General features: G+C 39.8%; 1 protein-coding gene across 1 annotated transcript in view; it reads left to right on the top strand.

The window, feature by feature from the left end:
• Positions 1 to 594: 594 nt before the first annotated feature.
• nlgn3a (neuroligin 3a) overlaps positions 595 to 26435 on the top strand; it is a 122188-nt gene continuing 96347 nt past the window's right edge. The window contains 3 exon segments of the mRNA XM_030145985.1: positions 595 to 616; positions 24759 to 25389; positions 25391 to 25475. Of these exon segments, the coding sequence (XP_030001845.1) occupies positions 25003 to 25389; positions 25391 to 25475 (472 nt within the window). The 5' untranslated portion in view covers positions 595 to 616; positions 24759 to 25002.

Below are 26435 nucleotides of genomic sequence, written 5' to 3'. Positions count from 1 at the left end.
TGGTTTCCTAGTAACTCTCCTCTCCATCTCCAATTGGCGCTCCCGAATGCTCCGCCAGAACGCGCGGCGCGCTCTCGCCAAAGCTCGTGTTGAACCCAAGAGTCAAGGCAAGAGCATTCAAACGCACCAGGAGTAGGAGAAGAGCTTCCCGCTGAAAAAAAAAACAAAACAGAACATGGGAGAAATCCATTAATATGACAGCGGAGTGAGGATAATGAAAGCCGCCACTGCTTCACAGGAAGGTCATTCCCGAAAAACGTAAGCGCAGCGCAGACTATTACGGATATTTGGAGTATACACACTCGACCACAAGTGAAGACGCGAAACAGTGAAACATTGTCCAAGCTTTTTTTTTTTTTTTTTTTTTTTTTTTTTTTTACCCCCTCAAAGAAAGGCATGGGGGGATTTACATCTCGGCAAGGCAGGTGAGTCATTTCATGATACTTGAAGAGCAGCTGGGAAAAAAAATCTGACTTAGAAGGATGTATGAGAAATAGGTTAAGGCTCATTGAAGTCGAATTAGAAGACTTGCATTTGTATGTATTTTTGTTTATTTTTTTAGTGAAGAAATAGAGTGGTATTTTGCGGCTGTACATCGACGCAGCGCTGTGAACCGGTATGAAGCACGTACTTCCAAAACGCATTTGGATGTTAGGACTTGAACGCACTCCCTCGACTCTTGGTGCCAGGGATTTGGATGTTTTCCGTCACAGTCATGCAACACACAACAACAGCCAGCAGTGTCAGCGTCAATGCAGAGAATATACGTGTGTGATAATTGTTGGGAGCACTTGTTACTTGGGCATTAAGACGTCTCGTGTGCGTGATGGAGCAGTGACGCGCGAGTCCCCTCATTGCTCTGCCTAACCAAAATAAAATAGCCCTGTGAGCTTTGGAGAAATGGAACAACGGCCTCTGAAGTTTTTTGCAGAAATAACTGAATTAATTCGCAAAGGATGGCATTGGATCCACATTTTTATTTTTTATTTTTTATTTTTTTTTAACGCGACTGGAATCTGCCTCCAGTTTGCAGCTATGCACGTATATCTGTTGTGATGAGCAGGACACTATGGCATAGGGTTATATATATATATATATATATATATATATATATATATATATATATATATATGTATGTGTGTGTGTGTGTGTATGGGAATCCCCATTTCCAATATTGTTTCAAGTTTTCTACTTTAATTAATTCATTTTACTATTAAATGTCTGATTGTAATCCATGGAGTACTTGGATATTAAAGGTAGTGCATAGGCCCAGGTGTTCATTATAGATTTTTCTCCTGATTTCATAACCAATAAATCCACTTTCAGTTAAATTATCAGATCTGTTCCTTCATCCCATGATATTTTGTGGTGTGCAGCCTCAGTTGTTTTTTTTCTTTCATTCTGTAACTGACCCAAAAGCTGCATAACCTCATGCACAAACTGCTCATCCTCAAATAAAGACACTATCTGTTATATATCTAAAGCCACTCTAATGATCCTTGCTGGCCCTCATGTGTTTTTTTTTGTTTGGTTCCGAAATTCCTGGACGTATGGCACAAGCTCAGAGATAAATAGCCTCGTTGTACTCAATGGAAGAAAGAATAATTAACTGTGAGAGTTGAATTCCAAAAAGGGAAGAGGGAGTGGAAATGTCAAGCAGGAGTTGTCATGGTGATGGGTTGAATAAGCAATGTGTCCCTGAAAACTAAGCATTTAGGGAAAGATTTTCAGCCTTTTATATGACATACATACCCCGGTATTGATGAAAGATACTGTTAATGGGTAATAATAACACAGGCACATAGAATTCCTAGTATTTGCTTCATGTATTTAGAATCACCCAATGAAATTTGATAAGGATTCTTTGCTTTTTGATTTGATTTGCAGGCAAATTGTGTTCATTTATATTGTATGTGTGTTTTCAATATCATGTGAATGATTATGCATACTGCTGCTGCTTATGAATTCTCTCTCTGGCCCTTCAGTGTTTGTATTCCAGTCCAGCAAAGTGCTATTTTTTAAGCTCCCTGCGGTTTTAATATTCATTCTTCACTCTTTTTTTTTCTAAATTATTCGGGGCTATGCTCAAGCTGGGTAACTATCATGGCAGTTTAATTTACGATTAAAACAAAGCTGTCTGTTTCAGCTATTGTAGAATAATTACGAGAAACACTCGCTCGTTGAATGCGCTGATTTGCTAGAAAGGTCCTACTAGAAGGTTTGGACTATTACGAAATGGTCAACATGTGATCACTGACAGGCAGGTACAACTCTTGAGCACACACACTTCACATAGGGATTCAAAGTGCAGCACTGAGTCTGTTGTTTACTCGGTGAATCCCAGGACTGCTCAAGAAAAGCTCCATGAGACTCTGTTTCTACTGCAAAGGTCAGCAAGGCTTCATCCTGACCTAACGTGAATACACCTGAGTATGTCTTGGCCTGACTTAACATGGATGAGCCACTCATTGGTCTCTAGCCCCAGAGGCCTCTTGTTCTTTAGCCTTCACTTTCTCTTTCAGCATGCTCCTGTTATTGCACTCTCATCCACACATGTGCAGGAAGGTGTGTTAGGTTGTGTGTTCCTCTGTGTATATGCAGGGGTGTGTTATTGCACATATGAAAACGCACGAGAAAGCTGTGGAAGGTTATTTGTGTTTTCTAATTTTCTTCATTGTGTTTGACATGTTGTCTTGAAGCAGCAGGAGCAGGAGCTGAATAATTTCCCAAATGGATACCTCTGACCTTCTGAAAATATGTCCTATCACTGCCTATCCCGCACCAGAGGAAAAGCCTGTCATTGTTCCAGCACAGTTTTCACGACTTTACAATGTCAGACAAGCAAAAGGACTAGTTTCACTGCATTATCAGCTAAAAAAAGGATCTTCCGTCGGGCTTGATTTCTGATGCAGAAGAAGACACGCAGTTTAGAGGTGTCCTCCGAAGCAGAAAAATAGTTTACAGACTTTAATATATCACTTCCTCTAGTAAAGACAGAAGTCGGCTTTAATTCTTCTACCACTTAAAATGTAGATACGCAGAGACTCTTCAGGGTTTTAATTGTCCTACACATCTGCGATACTCACAGGGGTTTGAAAACTGATGAGAGGAAAAGAAACATTTATAAAACCCAAGTCAAACGGTGTAACATAATGTGTCAACTGAGCTCTTTCAAAGTCTGGCCATACACAGCCATAGATATGGAGTGACTAATGAAGGAGGATCAACTTGTCTCTTCGTATTTGCTCAGAATGATTCACTTTCATCATCATTAAATCACACCTTTTGTAATTAAATAGCCGAAGACTGTGCTGATTTTTTTACACATTTTTCGAAACAAGCCTCAAGTCGCCAGATACATTTGTGTCATATTCATTTTAATAATGAATAAGACATATTTGTTAAATCTGTAAAAAGATGAAAGACTCTTTGTTTGACTAACAAAATGGTTTTGGCCTGAGGCACAAAGATACGCCTCAAGTCTACTGCACATAACATATTTAACAGAGATTTTACATTGTTCATGGCCCAAAAACATCTCCCCTGACTAACAGGTTTCCCTGCCAAAGACCAATGTCTGCTTAGTAAACAAGATTCTTTTGGACATCGCCATCCTAACTACAAAGCAGATGTCACACAGTATGTCTCCACTCACTGTCTGCCAGAAGTTATCTTTTTACTATTTATTTATTAATTAGACAATTTACTCTCAATGTCACACAGACCGCAAATGCAGCCTACTGAGCTGAAATCAGGGACCTCACAAAATATGCCGCAGCAGTGAGGAGCTATTTTTGATTGTTTTCCTTTTTAAAAGAAGACTTTTTAAAAATGCATCACATGGAGAGAGACAGAGAAGCGGGGGTGGAAGACTGTCATGATAGGGAGAGAGACTCTCAGATGCAAAGCTCTACTTTAGACTTATATAAGGTTAGATTAGAATGAGGCACTTTTATTTACTGTATGTGGAACATGCAGAAAACATCATTTTTCAGTGTTTGGTATGTGGACTTTCACAATTCACCACAGCAGTCTTTCTCACATCCCACTTATTTGATTTTATTAAAATGAGGTGTAAATCCCACACTTTGACTGTGACTGTGCCACTGTGATGTGGCAACACATTACCTTTTGTGCTACACATGCTAGATGCCATTTAATACTAAAAAGAAACTTCTGGTATTTGACTTTTCTGTCCTCATAAAGTCTTGCCAACTCATTTAAATTGTATAAAGTTCTTTTGAAAAAGGCTTTTAAGCGAGTCAAAACAGAAGAAAAAACTTTCAGTCACTCTGTCATTACTTTTGAGTATGATGGGGTGAAGCCCTTGCGTGTTTGTTTCTGAAAAGTTCACCTTAATCTGCATGATTCAAATTGCATTTTACTCCACTTAATCCACCTTGAAAATATACAGACAAGTGACAGTGAATCAACACTTTTAAATCCGGGGGATGAACGTTACTGTCCAGGTAAACTTGATGTGGCAGAGTGTGCCTTTCCCTTGTCAATTCTCCAGCTTCTTATCCAACTAAGCAATCACTAAGCCCCTTTCTCTGCTCATTTTCTTAACATGGAGTGAGTATTGTGTGGGTCTGGCAGGACACAGAAGCGAGGGCCTGTCTAATTCATGGGGTAAATTAGTAGAGATAAGGCCTGAGTCAGTACCTCCAGCCTACCATAGATCCCCTGGGGCAGGCTCTTAAGGAGCTTAGTAAAAGCCTGCCGTATGAAGACATGACATGGAGCTGGCTAAATGGGCTACGTTGGAGTGTCTTCCATCAACCTAATATTCATATATGGGTCACTGTCGTTCAAGCTTTAATCCCATTCAATTTATTCATTCTTGGTTATTAATTCAGAGTTTCAGAAAAATATGCCACCCCTGTATGTTTAAGAAAGGTGAAAGAGGGTGTATTAGTAAGGCTCTAATGCAGCTACACACCAAACTGACAAAACACTTAGGCCCACTCATAAGACGGCGTTGTGTAAGACTATGAGTCTGTGCTACCAAATCAATAATGAATGCTGGTTTACTCATAGTAAAGAACAAGGAAGTACTCCTCCAGAGTCACTGGGTCACATACACTGGGGAAACAATTAGAGGCTTCCTTATGCTTCAAAGTGCCACAGTTTTTTTTATAACATTTTTTTTTTAGATGCACGTATTTTCCTTAATTTTTCTCCAGGGTACAACACCATGTCTGGTATCGCTGCTGAGAAATTACAGACACCGGCCACAAAGTCTTTTTCAGCTACAACTACAAAAGGCCATGTCATGTTCCTGTGATATATGTGGGGCCATGTGAAGTGGAAAACATGGTGACGGATAGGACACTAGTCTTGCGGGTGTGTGTTAACCTCATAATGCTGACAGATTACAGATTTAAATATTTTAAATCTCACGAAGCACATGCTGCTGGTGATGAAGAGAGTGGAAATGACTGCAGTAATGCGAGAGATTAATAGAGATCCTTCCTCTCTCTCACACACATACACTCCGACACGCACACACACATAACCTCGACTCTGCCATCGACTGACTATTGTATACTCACAAACACTTATGCCAAAAGTCGCCTTTTGTTTAAAATTACAACTGATTTGTCTGTGGTTTCATTTCTCTGCTTTCTTTTTTCTTTGTGACTGTTTCACTTGCACATAAATCTGTACATCAGTTTCACATTGAAACCAAGTACTGCAGACTTAAGATTACATTTTAGATTTAGCCAAATAAATGCTGACATTGAGTCCGGTGTCAGCATCTTGCTTTTTCATCTCTTTTTGTCTCTCAAGGCAAGTTGTAAATAATGTAGTCTGCATTTATTTCTATGCTTTTTAAATTCAGTTTTTAGGCAAACGGAGCACGACGCTCCCAGAGTTCACCTGTGATCATGAGAATATGCAGTAGGTTTATGCACAGTGGATGAGGATGTGAATCCTCTGGCTGAATGAAACCTTGATTTTAATAATGTAACAACACTTGAGATGAGTTTTAGCTCCATTTAAAAAAAAATATATATATTTTTTTAAACACAGATAATGTTTTGCAAAAAATAACTTTCCACCATACACATATAAACACATCTCTCAGGTCATTACAGTCTGTTAGAGTTCTAATAGCCAGAAACGATGCAGGAGACATGTCCTTGGTATCTTTAATGCTAGCTACAGTCTTGTCTCTACCAGGGCTCACATTTCCTCCCACATTTCGCATAAATGCAAATCAGGTAGATGAGAGACTTTAAACTGCCTGTAGGTATGAACTGGAGTACGAGGGGATGTCTGTGTGTGTTAGCCCTTTGATGGGTGTCCAGTCTTGTTGTACTTCTAATCTCCGTAACCTCAATAGAAGCACTGCACATAAAAAAAAAAAAAAAAAAAAAAAAAAAAGTAGATGGTTCAGTAATTAAGCAACCAAATTATATCAGATTCTCTATCACTGCGGTTTATGGCATGGGAGCTTTTTAAATGCATCTTAATGACATTGTAAACCCTCAACCTAAACAAGATACTATCTGGTCTGGGATTGGTTTATTTTGGTGCTTTCATGTAGACCTGCTCCTGACTGTAGTCTATTTATATCTTTTGCCAGCTTGGCATTGCTTCCTGATAGCCTTTGAGGACAGAGAAATTCCTCCATCAAACTCCAGGCCCATCTGTGCCCATATTCCTCCCAAAAGGAGCCATCCTCCACAATTATTGCTTTCTTCCAATGATACCATCATCATGCTATCACTCTGTGTAAGAACAGGCTCCAGGAAATTGACTTGATATTAATCTGACAAAATTACGAAGAAAGGAAATTAGACTAGGGAAATCTCTTTGGCACTGATTTTGTTTTAAAGGCAAATACATATTTTTGTAACTTCAATAATAAATTAGTTAACTATTGATTAGTTGAAATATTCAGTGAAGGTCTGTGTCAAGCTCTAGGTGCTAAATAGAGTTGACTTGACCCTGATATGTTCTCTTTGACTTGCTGCAGCTTATTACATTGATATTCACCTGAAAATCTGGGTCATTACAGAAATAGCCTTGTGGCTCACTCTCCCAAGACGGTAACTCTGATGAATTGGTGGCTGTAGGTCACTATGACAATGATGAGGGGAGGAGCTCAACATTTTCATGGGTTTCATGTTAGTTTGATGTAAGCTTGAGAAAATCTGCAGTAACACTGCCTGGTATTGCAATGACAATAACATTTATATAAATAAACAGATGACCTCTTTGTCACCACCAAATTGACAGCAATTAATCTGAGGGTAATTATGTTGTATAAAAATGTCTTCCTTAATTGGAAAATGAGAATTCCTTTTGTATCAACCAGCAAAAACTTGTAGCATGACATGTTAATATGCCAACAAAGCTGAAGCAATATATTGTAGAGTGTTAATTCCAGCCTTTGCAAATGTTCGCATGCTGAGTGGGAAAGCAGGGCGTGTATAAAATTAGTGGTGTAACGGACCATAGTTGATCCATACGGAACTCCCCACCCCCACCCCCCATGGTTCGGGATGCATGTGAATCACAGATTAATTGAAAGTTTAATCATCACAGTGATTAAACTTTCATGTTGGTAATTGAAGAAACCCAAGGCACATCCATATTTATTAGAGGTGACTTACATTAAATTAGCTCATCTACTGCTGCAGTGTTTACATAGCATAAGATGTAAAAACAGAGAAAACATACAGTACATACCTCCGCCAAGTTCACTAATTCAACCAAACACCATGAAGAAAGGAGGCTTACACTGTCGGCGGCTGACAGCAAGGATATATCCCTGAAATCCCCCCAATCCTCTGCTATATATAAATCTATCCACAATAATTGTTAAACAATCAATATGAACTCAGTTTGAGCTACATCGACCTGATAGTGGAAGAATAATGGTCAGAGAACCAGTTTTTCCCCACAAAACTCCACCAATTGTAAGATGACCAATATGAACCAAATTTTATCTCAATCAGCCTATTATTGCTTGATTTATTTCTAGGGCTGGGCGATAGCACAATAACGACATAGTATATCGCAAAATAACTTTTCCTCGATAGACATTTGAGACATGCTAGATACAATTTCGATAGAATTCATTTGTCCATGTTTTGACAGACATAAGAACTGCCAATCATCATTAAGTAGCACCGCGCCGCACTGAACCAATCACGCTAGAGCCACGGCAAGTTAGTTTGACGCACACAGCACAGGTGTAAGAGCAGCCACAGCACACACACTAATGTTTGGGCTGGAGCGTGAGATAATTTGTTCTTTCAGGAGAAAATATGACTGAGAACTTGGGTGACCGGGTTACTGAAAAGTAGGGTGCAAACCGTTTCAGTTCAAGGCCTTAAATACAATACGGAGGTGTACCGAACAAACACATGTAGCCTAAGTGAAGAATGCAAACACTCACCTTTCCTTAAGTTTCACTTTCAGTTTTATGGCAGTTACGGAACCCACCCCCGCGCATATTCCTCCAGTATTGTTTGGTGAAGATGGTCTGTTTTTGTTTGTGTTCTCTTTTAAAACTTGAAAGCTTTTGCCTGCTGGTCAGACTTTCAATTTAGTTTTAAATATATGTACCCATTTTATTTATCTGAAACAGTTGTATAATGTTCAGCACATCTGTCATGTTCAATGTTTGACAGAAAATAAATCACATTTAAATCAAACCTAACATTCTGATATCTTCACAACTAACTTATGAGCAACAGAAAATTTAAGCTTGACAAAAATAGTAATTTGATTTATATTGTGATACATATCGATATCGTCTGATACGAAAAAAATTATCATGATATGATTTTTTTCCCGTATTGCCCAGCCCTATTTATGTCCAAAAAAGTGATTTTTCAACTGAAGCGCCCGCAACTGGACGACTAATAATACTCATAGAAAAGCTGAAATTGGCAGTGTTCTTCCACTAGGGGTCCCCTGTGTTGGTTATCAAGGGATAAGAAATCTCAACCAAATCTTTCCTAATTATCATGTTCACACGAAAGAGATCAGCATTCAGGGTAAAAACATTATGTCCCTGAAGCTCAATTTCTCTGTTTGTTTATGGATCTACACCAACATTTAATGGGTTCCTCCTTAGCTCATGTTCTACTTTTCCACCAAATTGAATAAAATTCTGCTTAGTAGCTTTAGTGTACTCCTGCACATAGTGACAACGATGGTGACAGTGATGTTGTTAACATCTGCCCCCAATAAATTAGAATATCGCCTGTTACAGCTAAGTTTTGCTCGGCTTTTATTTGCAGGAAAAAAACAATCCAGTTAGCTCAAAAACTTGAATGTGAGGAACAGTTATTACATAGGAGGCAGTTTATTGTAAGCACACAATTGAATTTCGCATTTAAGAGAAGTTACCAAAATCTTTCAGAAACAAGAATAGTTAAATCTGATTTTCTGACAAGGAAAATTATGAGTGCACTTCATATTTCAACAGCCCTGTGCTGCAGAACCAGGCCAGATTCAAGCTATTAATAAATCGACTGGGATGTTTATCGTGGGCATCATCATTCTTCATACTGTCATTTAATTTAACAACTATATTAATTATAGTTAGTTATAGTTAATTAATATTGCATATTTTATATTAAAATTGTGTTTAAACATTTGATGTGTTATAAGGCTGTGGACATACATTCTGTGCTTTTCACAATATTTAAGTGTATTTTTTAAATTTTCATCTCCATTCATTTTTTATCTAAAATGATCTGAGTTGTGTATCACGTTGGAACCCTGGTGTGAATGTTATATATATATTTTTTATCCATTTCTCTCATCTTCTTGTGATTATTTGCACATGTTCATATCATGGTGGTGATAAAAGTGGGATTTATCAGTAAGGACTAGTTTGTTAAATCTTGCAGAGTTTTGTTTTTTGAGGATTTTCTTGATGTGGGCGAACAAATAAGACCATCCTCTAGGCACTTTTCTGATCCTTTAAGTAGCCCAGATTTGAAGGGTTTGTTAAAACTCTCCAAATGACATACATCCATATTCTCCAGTTATTTATACAATGATATGTGGAGTGCACCCCTCCGTTTCAATATACTGTATAACCACAGGCTCCATGTAAATAATTCAGCATGAAATTTTTCCTCTCCACTGGAACTGTAGAAACTGACATGTGTCTTTTGTCTCACAACAGGAGTGTAGGTTTGTGACTAGAGGCTTCAGAGTTGTAGTCTCTCTCATGTACCTTTTTTAGCTTGCACCCACTGTAAATTTCAACTGGGTTTAAGTACAGGTGTTGAATGACATAATAGTGGTGGGCAGTTCAGTCCTGAAGCTGAAGAGTGAAATGATACTGTTGGATAGAGATGGTTGTGTGAGAGTAGTAGGAATGGAGAGGGGATCAGAGAGGATAAGAGCAAGGACAGAAGGAAGAGGTGAGATTGAAAAGAAACAAGAGGAAAATGGTTAGGCTGGAAAAAGGTAAGCCTGGATAAGCCTTTTGACAAGTAAGCTCTGGGCTGGAGGAAGCCAGTCAAACAAAAATCTGCCAAGTTTGTTTTATTCATGCTGTGGACAACTAGGGCCGTGCAATTTTTTTCTACTTTTTCTGTTTTTTTTTGTTTTTTTTTTTACAAAACAATACACAAACGACAAGCAGAATACAAATGCTACTGAGTTGTATCCTAGACTTTTTCTTCACTCTCTGTTTTAAGATTTTTGCCAGATCTCTCTGGCATGTTGAAAGTAACTAAATGATTCAACGTTTTCTGACATCCCAGAATATACTGGTGTTCTCATCTCGTATTCTCTTTAATCACATCCTCTTTCAGTCCAAATCTGCTTCACACACTTTTTGTGCATTTAAAATTATACAGAACCCCTTACTCCAAAGCAAACTGCGACAATAAGCATTTATTTTTGAAGCTTTTTGGTCGCTTGGAACCTATATCGACTGACAGGATGTGAAGTAGCATGCATTTGCTATTTCTACTATGCAATTACGGTTGACTGAACAGGATTTAGAATTCACATTGGAAATAACTTTTCTTAAATTGTATAACCATCCTTTTACACAAGTCTTGTTCCGAGGTAAATTATTAAACAAGTATTGTTCGTTTTAAGTGCTCAAAAGGCGTTGGATCTGTAAAATATATTTTTGGAGGGCAGCCAAACTGCTACAAATCATTTTACTTGATTGGTTGATACCAAAGTACCTGAAGGAAAGTCATTAGCCAGCATACACTCACAGTTACTGACTGCTCCAGAAACTCCTCAGGGTTGATTCTAATGATACCCATGTGATTTATCCAGTAGATGCATGATCAGTGTGTAAAGAGGAATCCAGAACTGACCTAATAAGACACATCTTTGCCTTTGTTTCTCACTGTGCTTCTTGAAAAAAGATGCAGGGACGCACGAATGAGGAAACCTTGTCACAAAAGACGTTGAAAATGTGACATATTTCCTCTGGGATGAGTGTGCTTTGTGTCTCTGTGGCCCAGTTTTTCCTTCATGTGGATGCTTTGCTGCACATGAATGACAAACAGCTGTATCACATGTAAAGTCAAATCCATTAGCAGAGGTCCGAAGCTAAGGACCTGAGAGCAAAATGCCTTCCACTGACAAAGTGCTTATTCTTTGCGTTTAATTGTTCCGCACAGTGTGAAAGGACTTGTCAAATTGGGTTAAAATGTGCAGCCTCAGTTTCCCTTTTAATCTGAGACTTGCACCCCAGTACCCACACACAACAAAATGCTGCTGAAGATAAAAAGCAACCAAAACAGTAGGGCATGGATATAGTGGTGAATGCTCATAGAGGATATTTATGTAATCTTGGGGCACCAGGGCTGACTCAAACCCGACTCAGAGCCGCTGTTGCAGAGAGAGGCCCAAGGACAGTAGCAAATGTTCTAAATCCCTGGTAGACACAGAAAGTTAAGACAAGCAGCATTGCAATAAAACAAAGCCCAGCCCATTTATCTGAGCATCCCACACAACCCCTGGCCCAGATTTACAGCCCCGGGTATCCAGAGCTACCAAATCTTCTGGCAGCCACTGCCGCAGATATTGATAGGAAGAGTGAGAATCCCATCAAGGAATTCTGAGCTGGAGGGGTGAACTTCCCAAAACATGAGCTGTCCTTAAATGGTGTCAAATCAAGCTGTACAACATAACATTATGTACAATAATAACAGTGTAAAGTGGGATAAATTGTTCCTCATTGATTTTACTCTTTCTCTCAACTTGTTTTTGTAAGTATCTCGTGGCATTAAGAAGTTATGGATTGTTTGACAAAGCCAGGACTTTGATGAGCATTTGTACCCTCCAGAGACAGAACATAGCCGCTGTTCTATCAAGAGCAAAATGCCTGTTTGAAAACAAATAAAAAACAGGCCTCCTCTCATCATTAGATCTAAAGCACTTAATCCTGCACAGAGGCGGCTCTCCTCGTCTCCTGAAAACCTTTTTCTTTGTATCCATCACATATGGATTTCCTTCGTAGCAAACGTCTGCATGCCAAATTGCTGGTGCTAACCTCTGGAGGTAGAGGCCAGTCTTCATCATTATGCCCCTTTTTAGGTGATTCCTAATGTGCGGAAATAGATACGGCTTAAATTATTCTAAAGATTTAAAGATGACTTGTGGAACTGAAGCCTCGCACCAAGAGAGAAAAGAGCATTAGCTGTAAATAAAAATAAAAGGAAAAACAAATGCTTTTGTTCCTGAAACTCTTTAAGGCATAGCAATTTGGTACTGTCATATGTACAAGCTTTGAATAAAAGCTGGATTTTATTCCTGCTGGAAAAAAAAAAAAGTCTCGATTTATCTCAGCGTTTTTCACTGCCAACTCATAAAAAAACATGAAAAGGACAATTGCAAATCAACCCCCACACATTTACACACAATCCAACTGAGAGACACACCTACACAGACAGATATTTAGGCTAGCCAGTCTTTCAGTTCACCACAAGGGTAAAACACTGGTAATATATGATGAGGCCCTTCCCTTTAGCATCTATGAACATTTCAGCAGGGCCTTGTAGTCACATGAAACTTTACAACAGGCATGGAGGCATTTTGATTGTTGTGCTTGCTTCTCACAGAAGCTCCAAGGCTTTTGAGCTAAAAAACAACAATGGCCTCGTTGTTCTGTCTTTTTTTTTTTTTTTTTTACATTCATGCCTGGTTAAGAGAACATAAAATTGTCTTCCCTCTGCAGTACATGCACTGAGGAATAGTTTTCAAAGTGTCACCGTTTAGGGCATGGTTTGGATGTCAGCAGCTAAATGAATAAATAATGTGCCCTCAAGTTGCATTTGATGTAGCAGGATCTGATCTGATATGACTTTTCACTCAAGCTAGCTAACATCCAGATGTTAGATGAAAACCCCCCTTTTTCCCATCAAGTTGCTAATGAAACACGGAAGAGGGAAGATATTCAGTCATTCCACAGACAAAAACATTAGGAAGAAGGTTGAACAGATGGAGATACCGTACGAGAAATTGTTTTCGTGAGAGCAAAATTGATTTGGAAATACTGTGTTTGAATGTGTGATCACAACAAAAGGAGCATAGTGTAAGTGCATGCAGAGTATCTCCTGTATGCGCTGGCATTGCTCTGGGCTTCTTTGATGCAAAGTAGGCGAAGAATAGGAAGAGCGATACAGTAGTAGCTCGCGGTGCCTGTTGTGTGCAGTTTTTGAGGAACAGCAGACCACCCGAGGCCAAATTCGCCTGCAGTGTTTGGACATGGCCTACTTCTAAGCATGCAGTCATTAATGTGGTTTTCAACACTGCTTTAAATACACATTTTCATTGCTGTTCTCTCAGTTCCATAAGTGTTTGTGCTGTGTCTTTTCAATCCGCTTTACAGTCATACCAAGCTCAATTTGAACGCTGTAGTTTAAGATTGTACATGTGCATTATGTCTGCATGAAATAGAAGAGATTTTGAGAAGCGATGACATCCAGTGTGTGTGTGTGCGTGTGTGTGTGTGTGTGTGTGGCACCTTGCTGCGTGACCTTGAGTACCCTCACTAAGCCGCAGTGTCTGAGTATATGTGCTCGGGACTGTAGTGGCCTACTCTTGTCTTGTGGACTGTGTGTGTTTGAATAATGTCCTGCAGGAGACACTCTAAGTGCAATGTCTAGGACTCAGGCGTCAGCAGTAATATCAGGGCAACCTCTCCTCTCCCTCTCCTCTGTGTGCAGTGGCATGGGGGATATTACAGCATTAGAACACATGAATTATAGCCATATTGTTAGCTCAATGTCAGGAGACATAGGCGTGTTTCTGGTAGCACCATGGCATCAGTCAAAAGCTAGAAAAGGAGGGAAATGAGGATTATCAAATGTGTTTTAAGTACATCCCATTGCACAGTGTTTTGGACTCTGGTGATAAATTTAAGCCAATTTCACTGAATTATGCTATACTGAATTAGGGTGCCACATTTGTCACATACTATTGTGAGCTTAAAGCTGCTGCGCTGTTTGATCTGAAGGCTGCTGTGTTATCATACAGCCAGGTATACAGCTGAGGATCCAGTATCATACTAAATGGATCTGTGCATTTCCCAAAGACAGAAAAAAGAGAAAAGACCAACCAGTGCAATAACAAAGGATGCATTACCTAATAGATTTGGCAGAAATACAGAGTTCAGGGCGGCCTGATAAAGCTGGGTTACAGTACTTTAATCAATCACTAAGAACACGAGCCAATTTAGAAAGAAGCCTGACATTCAAGATAGGCTTTCAGACAGGATTAGAAATAGTGAATGGAAAGTAGTCATATCTGCCAGGGCAAGCCGAAAGGACTGTTGTCAGGGGACAGTGTTCCCTTCTCCATGTGTGATATTGAGGCATGTCTCTACTTCACCCCCTCCTTCTCCTGTCGATGTTCTCTGTGTCCCTCAGTTACACTTTTTTTTTTGTTCAAATGCAGATCGGTATTTATACAAGACAGCATCGGTTGTCACTGTTGTTTACTTTCATTGCAAGAAAGGGCACTGTCATTTAAAATGTCCCTCTGAGCTCATCATCATCTGGATTCTCTAGCCTGACTAATGATATCTAGAATATCAATGTGAACATGCAGTGATCAGAGTAAGATGGGTGCTTTTCTAAACCAGACAACCGGAACCAGCACAAAGGGAGAGGAAACATTTACTGATTTTTAGTTTGTTTGTTTTTTTTTTTCCTCCAGAACATCTTTTCTTGTATCAGTTCTACATTCAGATTGTTTACCTGGTCTGTATAACCATTCCACAGTGCAGATCATTATATGCAATTTGGGTTAGTTTTAACAAGAAATATACAGAAAACTCAAGTTTATCCTAAAATTGTATAATAAATGCATTTTTTTCTGTAGCCTTTGGGTCCCTTGAATAGAAAACATAGCTCTTAGCTCCTGCTCTAGCCTTATAGCCTAAGAGGGATCAATGGGGAAAGCAGCCAGGGATGATGATGGTGCTGGATAAGGGGATGGTTCAACTGTGGTGATTGATATCACCTCGCTAATCCCTCTACATCTCCTCTAAATCCACCTGGCTGGAGCTCTGAATAAGCCTGTAATGTGATGAATTAAGATTTAAATGCTCATTTAAATACATTTCCAATTGTGAATGCAGATTATTTGTTATCGGAAGTAAATATAGTCATGATTATTCATACTTACATGCAGAAAATATTTCACTCTGTGTCTTGATTCTCTGAAAAAGTGAACTGCGTTTCACTTACAAGTGTTTTATTTTTTTCTCTGAAATGTCAAAGATAATTTGTCATCAACTCCTTCTTGATATAAAGGGCTGTTAATTTCTTATATCTTTATTAGTGGCTGGTCGAGGCCATGTGGTGCAGCATGTGTTTGTTTGGTCTTTGTTTATACTGAAGATGAAGGTCACCCCCTCATTAGTGCAGCAGCATCTTTTTTGATGTTGTGATATACATAGTAATCAAGTGTGGCTCACATTGCTGTTTACTGCTGACCTTTAGTTAAAAGCACAACACTGTTGGGTTGCTTCAAAACTTAATTATGTTCCCATAAAACTCCAGGCATCATGTACAATGGACAGACCTCATTTAATCTGTTGTCATTAGGCTACAGTAACCTTGTGCCCCCTCTGTAAATAGAGCACACACCATAATGCTCATGAATCCATTACACTTTTCTTTTTTTTTTTTTTCTGTTTAAAAAATAGATGCTGTGGGTATTGCTGTGTCAAGCGCATGTGTGTACATCTTGGCTTTCAGTTATGTATTGAGAAATCCAGCTTGTCACACAACAATACACTTTGGCACCTCTCACTTCTCTGCAACTACCAGTCATTTGCATGTCAATAGCGTAATTCTACCACAGTGCTTTTGGTATTTGTTAATACTCTGCAAGGAAGCTAAGTAGTCGATGTCTTTGAAAAGAAATATCAGAATAATGTGAAGTGTTGTTGCTGTGTTTTTTTATTCTCAAAAATGATCTTTTCCTAATTGGGCATCAATCACAATTACAGTGTTTCTATTCAGGACAGTTGTTAAAGTATCTGTAACATTTGAGTGCACATGCCAAAAGATGAGGCTACACTGAAGCAATGGTTCTGTCACATTGTGGTTATTTTAGATCAGACAAAATTAATGCATTTATGTTGTTACACGGTCTAGCAACAGCTCTATATATTACCTGAATGTGGAGTATCTCTGTTTGCATATTACTGTAACTGCTGCAAACGCTAAGGCTCCTAATGCATTATTAGCTCATTAATTTTACAGGCAGCATCTGGGTCATGTCTCTGCTTGGTATATATATGATTCTGTGGAGCCCTTTCACACCAAATGATAAAGCTGATCTTTCAATTTTCACTGAGAACTGCAGCCTACTTACCTTAAATTAAAGCTGTTATTTATCTTATTAGGCCAGAGAAAGATTCATTTCCTCAGCGTACTTACAGTGTATACGGTACAAGCACACACACACACACACACACACACACATACATAATATGCACACACACAACTAATACATTTCACAGTAGAGCTCCAAAGCCTTTCAATTTATTGTAAAAAAAATTTAATTAATTCCACATTCTTTCGGACAAGTTGATCTGAATTTTTAATCTTTGTCTGCAAAAAAAAAAACATAATTCAAAATGCAGTGGATGAAAGTGGTGAATTACATGCACTCAGAGCAGGGCTCCACTGCTTTTGAAATGGTGCATAGCTAAGTGTTGTCCTCAGGATGATCAGGTCTTCAAAGGACTGGCTTTGTATGATTTATGAGGATACTTGTGTTTGTGTTTTAGTTTCTGTAATGGGGGGTGGTGGGTGGCAGCAACATTACAACCATAAGAATTAATTTTCTCAAGTCCTACAAGGAAACATCCACCAAATTGCAGATATTATAGCATTGTAAATTACCCACATATAACATATGATGTGTAATGTTTTTTATTCATTGCTAAGAAATAACATTATCTTGTAAACCGTTGCACTGGCCCTGAGGAACTATCTTGTCCTTTTTAAATAATTGCTCACAAATGTGGGTTACTCTGAGTTGCATATCTGTTACTAGCTCTGCAAATGGTTATTCAGGCTGAGAACAACTGCATGATTTTTTATGCAGGGTGAGAAAGTCAATAGTAGCTATAGGAGGTGTCACATGTAAGATTTTTTTTAACGCAGTGAGAATGAACTTGAACCCCGGCTCATCGGAAATGAGTCCGTTGTTGTAATTACGTCCAAACCTCAATTAGCTCACAGTAAACCTGTAGTACAGCTCCAGATGTTAGTGAAGGGTTAGTATCACCTTGAAGAAAAAAGGTTTCCCCACTGTCTGTCTTTTCTTCGCCACCACTGATACACTTAAATGAATGTCCATTACATTACAGCGTATACTGTTTAATACCTGACTTAAAATTACTGTACATCTGTGTACCTTTATTAATCTCAAATAGGGCTGGGTGATAAAATGATAATGATATATATATAGGGGGGTGGCCAGATGGTAGAGCGGGTCGTCCAATAACCGAAGGGTTGGCGGTTTGAATCCAGCTCTGTCATGTGCTGTTGTGTCCTTGGGCAAGACAGTTCACCCTCCTTGCCTCCAGTGCTGCTACTTACACTGCGGTTTGAATGTGTGTGAATGTTTGGTGGTGGTCGAAGGGGCTGTAGGCGCAAACTGGCAGCCATGCTTCCGTTAGTCTGTCTGAGAGCGAATGAATAATGGATCCACTGTACGTGCTTTGAGTATGCATTCATAGAAAAGCGCTATATAAATCTAATCCATTATTATTATTATCATTATTGTTATTATTATTATATCTCAAAATAACTTTTCCTTGATAGAAATATGAGACATGATTTCGATAGAATTCATTCGCCCATGTTTTGACAGATGTAAGAACAGCCAATCATAATTAAGTAGCACCGCACTGAACCAATCACACTAGAGCCACGTCAAGTTAGGTTAACGCACACAGCACAGGCTTAAGAGCAGCTGCAGCACACACGCTAATGTCTGGGCTGCAGCGGGAGGTAATGAGGGTTCCCTCAAGAGAAAATTTGACCAAGAACTTGGGCAACTGGATTACTGAAAAGTAGAGTGTGGCATAGAAGCTGGGAGTCGGACGGTCAAAGCATGTTAAGTTTCATTTTCGATTCAGATTCAGAAAACTTTACTTATCCCATACGGGCAATTCTTTTGCAGCTTACCACAGACATCAGTCAACATTCAAAGTGCAATATGACAAACATGAATCAGTATACAAATACAAGACAAGATTAGTAATTGGAAAGCAACTACAAATAGATACATTAAATAATCAACAATAAATAATCAATAAATACCAATGCAGGCTAAAAGACCGTGTTAGTTCTGCTAGCATTAAAAAATCTCATACAAAATGGGTGCTGTCAGAGTTTAAAAGTGTGACAGCTGAAGGAATAAATGATTTTGAATATCTGTTGGTTCTCGTCTCTCGTCGGTAGCGCCAGCCTGAAGGCATCAAAGCAAACTTCTTGGACAACACATGGTGAGGATCGCTGTTGATAGACTCTGCTTTCCTCACTACCTGAAGCTCCCAGAGGGAAGACAGATCTCTTTGCCTGACTCTGATGATCTAGGAACATGTTTTTACAGTGGTGTGCAGGCTGTTCTTGTCTTTCAGAGTCAAACCATTGAACCAACAGACAAAACAACAATGTGAAACAACAGTGTTAAGTTTCTTTTTCGGCTTATGCCAGTTGCAGTAGTTATGGCAGTTAGGGAACGCACCCCCACGTATATACCCACAGTATTGTTTGGTGAGGATGGTCTGTTTTGTTTGTGTTCTCTTTTAAAACTTGAAAACTTTTTCCTGCTGGTCAGACTTTTAGTTTAGTTTTAAATGTATGTTCCTGTTTTATTTCTCTGAAACAGTTGTATAATGTTCTTCAGCACATCTGTCATGTTCAACGTCTGACAGAAAGTAAATCATATTTAAATCAAAAGTAACATCTGATGTCTTCACAACTAACTTATGAGTAATGGAAAATTTAAGCTTGACAAAAATTGTGATTTGATTTAAATTGTGATACATATCGATATTGCCTGATATGAAAAAAATTATTGTGATATGATTCTTTTCCATATCGCCCAGCCCTAATCTCAAGATATACTCAGTCAGTGTAAATGTGAGTTCTCTTTTCAAACAGTAACTGACGACTGGCTGCAAACTCAGTGACAAGCAGGGTTTAGACCAAAGACCAGTACAGCAGAAATAATACACACCAGTTTGTATTTGAAGTGGTTGTCATAAACTTTGATTTGCTTTATATACGTAGTGCCTTGCCAGCACTGCTCAGGTTCCTCGCTTTTGCTTGAATTTTATTAGGGATGCATCCCAGAAGGCTAAAAATCCATCCTCCTTTTCACTGTAAGCCAGAAATTTATGTTAGTGCTGCCATGTTATACGTGCTGTCCTCACAGTGGAGGAGATGAGAGGAGCTGCTTGAAATATCAGCTGAATTCGCCTTGGTATGCTCAAGTGTATCCTCTCTAGGAATTTCATCATGTTTCACATGTGCTTACCAAGTCCAATCAAATGTGTTGCTACTTCACAGACGCAGAATGATTTTACCAGTGACTAGCAAACACAATACTTAGAATAGCATCAATGCATGTTTTTTTTTAACAGCGACACTGAGGGTGTTATTTAGGTGATCGCTGCTTGTGTAATGTTAAATGAACAGCAGAATGCTCTTTTTGGTGGATATTTAAGCAGGTGTGTCATTGAATATAAAACATGCAGAGATTTTAGCAATTCTGGTCTACTCTTTTTTTATCTTTATCCCCTTTTCCATTCGTTTCTCTATGTGCAGGTTAATTTCTTGGTTTTAGTTATTATTGTAGAATATATGACTAGAACATTTCAATGAAGTGACAGTGCTGCTGTGACAGAAAAAAGGCCTGGGGTGGATGATACGAAACTGGAGAATTAACCATATTAAGTTCATTTGCCTTGTTTGTGTTCAGTAATTTGGCTATTTCAAAAGATATAGCACAAGCTGCCTTCATGCTCTTTGGTTAGCAGCACTTTGGCGCTGCGTTGGCAGGGTGATAGAAATTGCACACAAAACACTTTGTCGAGAATGGATCCCACCCTGCAAACAGCATCTGTGGGAGCTTGGATAATGAGTATGCCATGTGTAAAGCCTTAATGTGTTTACATTCGGCTAGATTAGAGACGGACCCAGTACTTGCCCCTGCGGTTTCTCAAAGAATCCCTTTGGGCAGCATGAGTGATTAGCTACTTTGAGTTTTTTTCAGTAGGAGTGTCTAGTGGGATTCTGCTGGGGATCAATAGGAACTAGGATGATGAACTGTCTTTATGTTTTTTTTTTTTTAAGATTTATCTTTATTTAAATGTAAGCTTCTCAATCTTTCTCCATCTAATTTAGTCTGTTAGCTTTAGATGATATACCGTGCACCTCCACATATTGCTTCATATATGGTATTGCTAACATAACTGTATCTGACATTCAGAGGGATGTGCGCCCAGTCAAGAGAAATAGACGCAATATATACTGTACGTAGGAATGGGCTCACTGCCTTTACTCGCAGCTTTAGGTCTTCTAGATCAAATCTGTCGCTATCATTTTAGTCACGAAGAACAAACAGTTGTTTCAAGCACCGTCAGCAGTTAACAGAATGGCCATTATTTATTTGCTGCACAGCCACAGAATTCATCTCAACATGAACTCACCTGGAATCTGTCTTTATTTGTCCCGCCAAGCTCACCTCTCTGTGTTTCCTTGGCCATTTGGCTGGTAATGATACTCATGGCAGCATTTATCCGCCAGCCAGGAGACAGGGTACAGACACACAGCTTAGCAGGCGACCACAGCAGCAGCACCGTCATTCCCCACCATCTTCCTCTTGCTTTTCTTAAAAATATGTCGGCATCACCACGGTGATTAGCAGTCAGAATGTGCCGCGTCTTTGTCCTTGATTTAATGCCAAATCTCCTAAGTAATAATGACTGCACAGGCTCGGTGTCTGATGTAAAAAGCAAAGGAAGGGAAGAGTGGGCCCTCATCCCTCACTGTTAGAGTAGTACTCATTCCCAGCAGGAGGCTCATGAAGTCGCAGTTTCGTTTTGACATTTTGTGACTGTTATTTCTGAAACATGCCAATCTCCTTGATTTAATATGGCGTGCTGTTGTTCGTCAAGCCCAAGCACTTTGCAATATAAAGTGTGTGCCTTCAAGACAAGACATGAAGTATGTGTGTACATTCGTTATTGATTTTTCCGTGTTGCAATCCATGTTTGCCTGTTTGAAATAATAAAAGAATGTGTAAGCAGACAATTTACAGATACATTTTCAACATTATTGACGCACAGGGCAAAGAGCAGTCCTATCATAAGTTGAGCTGCTATTAAAATGCAGCCTGCACAAAGACTGGTGTTTTACTGAAGTAGGTAGAGAAGTTTTTTTTTTCTTTTCTCCTCTCGTTTTAATGAGTTCAGCTGAGGTAACAGTCTGGGTACATAGGTTTCTGTCTTCCAGTTTGGGTCTTGTTGCCTGTCTCTTATCGTTTATATAATGGCGCTTTCAGCCTTGGTTATATTGTAACAGCACTGGTAGCATTTGTAATCAGTGATTACACTCTCTCAGGTCAGGATAGCTCACTTCATTTGAAGTTAGATGTTCCAGAGGACTAATGCAGCTTTGTGAATGCCTTTGTTGCGGACTACCTACTATAATAACTGAGTGGGGAGAGTCAGAAGCCCCATCTACTCAGAACTCTTATTGGTTCCTATTTTATCAGAGTCCATTCAGCCTCTCTCTAAGGGATGTCGAGGCGTAGGAGTACATTTGGCTCTGTGCTCAGACTTTTATTGCGATGCAGTGATCTCTCTGCTGTTGGAGAACAAAGGGTCTTCTACAGTAAGTGTACAAGGACCAAAATATAGAACAAGAAAATCTATGTACATATTCTTCTAAATATGAGCCCTGTACGGGGACAACTCATGAGATTTCCTGTCTGATTTTTTTTTTTTTTCCTCCTTGCAATAATGATGAATAGGGATTGGACTGACAGAATTTAACATGTCCTATTAATCATGAACCAGAGAATTGGGGAGGAGGGTGTTTAACAGTGTGTTCTTGGTGGAGTGCCGTCTTGCATTAAGGGCTAATAACCTCCCTTAGAGTCAGCACAGCCCCCCCTCCCCTCCTCTTCCTCCTCCTTTTTTCCTCCACCCCGCCTCCATCACCCCAGTTGTATTTATTACGGGCTGCAAGGCCACGGTGATGAGACGATCAATATTTCTGGGATGATGAGGGAGAACTCATGCAATCTCTCTCTCTCTCTCTCTGTTCCTCCCTTGGCAGTGCTTCAGCAGGTAGAGAGATCAAAGCAGAGAGGACCTCTGAGATGCTGTTGGAGGGGAGACTGATGAAGTCCTCTGTGCTGTGTGTCCTCTAAACACACACACTCCATCACACTGTCCTATGTCCTTGCCATGTCCTGATTAAAAAGTTTGACCTGATGTATTTTATCTCAACCAGAATTAGTGTTATCACAGTTCTTCTGCTGCTGGGTGTGCAAATCTACAGAACAGAAACAGAAAATGCTTCATTTGAAATTAAAGAGTCAAAATCAGTTTTTATCTGTTGGGAATTGTAAGGTGCCCTTTCATGAAACCTTCAGACAAATGCTGTTATCTGTTTAGCGGGATCAATGGTGAGCTCATTATCCACAGGACTGAAAATGGATAACAAATGAGATTAATTTAAATTTAAGTGGAAACAGTTTTTTGAATAAGGAACAGGCTTGTAGTAGTGGTTAATGAGAGTTGTTATAGTATTTTAGTTTAAGTCGCTAATTCATTAGAGAATACAGCAACCTGGCAAAAAATCCTACCTGTTTTCCTGAGAAAGGGTGCAAATGCTGTCATGTGACACTTGTAGATGCTGTTCTTTTGATCTTATATATCCAGTAAATGTAATGTTTTTGTACAAGTAAAAACATCAGTCAGACAATCTTTCAACACGGGAAATGTAATATTGGTTCATTTCTCCTGCATGGAGGCTAGAAAGCAACACTGAGACTTTGTCAGTGTGTCTTTTCTATCTTTTGCCAAGTCTTTTCCTGCTCTGCCCCCCCAGCAATACATGCTTTTTAGTCCCCAGATTGGATATGGATGACTTTTCGTGCATTATCACTTAGCAGATGCTCAGCGTGTGAGTCCCTGAACAGGATTGTCCACCACACACATTTCATTTTTACATCTATTGAGGAAGGTGTTCTCATCTCCAGTATTTACAAAATGTATATACATGGTTTTGATATGACGTAAGCGTGTCGATGTACAGCCACGTGTGTGTGGATTCTACCAGCAGGCTCTCCACTGATCCATGGCTGCAGCAGATGGGAATAGCTGCCTAGCGATAACAGCACCTCCAGGAACGTCAGGATTGCTTTCTCTCAGTGCTTAGTGGCCCTCCAATGGCTGCTGATACATTATAAATCATTTACACAGTCATTTTGGAATGCAATATCCTCCTCTAAATGCTGGTATTTCTTGCCCATTGTTATTAGAGTGAATGCTGCAGAAGGTGCACAAGGCTGAGGGGGACCCTAAGCCTCAGAAATTGAAAATTGATCAGGCAGTGTGGGAAGGTGTTGTTGCTGGCACTACTGGTTCACCCTGGGACTGCTGATTAGCATTTACAGCACTGTCACTGGAAGCACCCGTGCTGCCTGTAGCGACATTATCCTCTGCCCCTTCCTCTGTTCATCCTAAAGTGTGATCTCTTGTAAGAGCAAACAAGGGAGTTGGAGTTGAAATTTAAATTCTACATTGCTGATAACTGCACCAAAGGGAGCTGTAAGGAAAATACTGCAAGACATTAAGCAGGGCGATAAAATGTATGTATTTATATGTATCAGGCACGGGGTTTAAGCACTGTTCTAATGGTAAACGTTGTTAATACTATCTTTTAATGGAAAAAATGGCTTTGAAGTGGATGATAAATACCTCCTGACGGCTGATGCTCTTCTCATTTCAGTTGTCCTATTAGCATTATTAGGCGCTACTTGACAAGTTGCCCAACACTTAATTGTAGCATTCAAGTCATGGGCAGGTTCCTGATTTTGTGGATTGATGATAGGCCTAAGAGCTTTGTCATGTTTATGTGAGCTGCTTTATGTCATGACAGAAAAGGCTCCACAAGTCAATAAAAATGACTGACTAAAAATGGGAGCAAACTGGTGGGCTGTCAGAGAAATGCCATTCATTTTCTTGTTTTCCTCTCTTGCAGCACGGGATAGAAGACCTGACGAGTGAGAGAGGACGGTGAATAAGGACCTTGAAAAGAGAGGGACTGCATAATTGTGACTGTTTTTCCTCATCTGTAAGCAGCCGGGCCCACAGCTGATGACTGTCCCTCAGGTGGCTGGACTGCAGGGCTGAGCGAAGGCACAGGAAGCCTGTGTGTTTGCTGAGGGGGGGGCTGCCCCAGCTTGTATGTTGGTCACTTGCAGTTGCAGTCACTCACAGGGACCATGTGGTTTTCCCCAAGGAGAAGTCATCTCCCCTCGAAGAACTGCCGCGGTGCCCACAGTTGCACCAATTTCGGCGTGTCCTTGTGGGTATTAAGTTTTTGCTGGTGCTTTGCGGCCGTGAGAGGTCAGAACTACCACCCCACTGTGAACACACAGTATGGGAAACTCCGAGGGGTGAGGGTGCCCCTACCTAGTGAGATCCTGGGGCCGGTGGACCAGTACCTGGGGGTTCCGTATGCTGCCTCCCCAGTGGGGGAAAAACGCTTCATGCCCCCTGAGCCTCCTTCGTCCTGGTCAGGGATCAAGAACGCCACACATTTTGCTCCTGTTTGCCCCCAAAATATTCACAATGCTGTGCCGGAGATCATGATGCCAATATGGTTCACCTTTCAACCTGGATATAGTTACCACCTATATACAGGACCAACATGAGGATTGTCTGTATCTAAACATCTATGTTCCAACAGAGGATGGTGAGTGCGTCGGGTATACAGGATGAAACCACACTCTTCCTCTCCTCTGTCTCTGCTTTTTTCTCTTTTCTTTTTCTGTCTATTCTCTAGATTTTTTGTCACCTCAGTATTTTGCGCGGAGCATGACCTGTTGTCTGGCGCATGCTGTGTCTGTGTCCATCATTTCTACCTCCCATCTTGACTTGATCTTTCATTTAGTCTTTTCATCAACTCTCCCCTTTCATGCCACTGTTAGAGGTTCCTCTTTTGATGACTAAATGACTGATTAATATGACTGAATAAGAAAAAAAAGAAACCTAATCATAAAAGGAACAGATTGGAAATACTTGGTGCACCTTCCTACCCTCACTGTCTTGACTGTTCTGGGGATATTAGCCATTAGTGATTAGACGCCTGCCTCATAAGTGAATGATCTACTGTAGGGTTGGTGAAATGTTCTGTCTGGTACACGGGAGGCCTGTGGCATCAGCCGAACCTATGTAAGACCCTTTACTCTCCTTGTTTAATTCAGAGTTTGTCCTTGCACAAAATGCAAAAAAGCAGGTTTTGTATAAAAGACAAACATTGATTGTGCTGCGCCATAACTACAAGTCTGGAAACTTTTAGATTTATAGCTGTTGATTCGTTTAAGCTGCCCCCATTATTTGACTACTTAAAGGAGACCCACACAAGAAAATGGGCTTGAAATGTTAAGTGCTCTGAGAATCAAATGGACAATGTCAAATAACACTTTCACTTATCAGATTACAGAGTGGACTGAAAAACTTTGGAAATTCAACCTCTCTGCAGAGGTAATGTTGAGTTCTGTGTGGCTGTAATGGGTCTTAAATAGAAGTGCATGTGAATATGGGCTTCCTGTATCCCAGGATGCAGCAAATTCATTCCACCATTTTGGAATATTTCTGCAGCAACACCCCAGTTACTTTCTCAACAGGTCCTCTGTTGTTCTTGTTGTAAATG

This window comes from Sphaeramia orbicularis, chromosome 10, assembly GCF_902148855.1.
Source record: "Sphaeramia orbicularis chromosome 10, fSphaOr1.1, whole genome shotgun sequence".
NCBI lineage: Eukaryota > Metazoa > Chordata > Actinopteri > Kurtiformes > Apogonidae > Sphaeramia > Sphaeramia orbicularis.
Note: the sequence above shows the minus strand (reverse complement) of the source record. Positions and strands in the feature narration are given on the sequence as shown.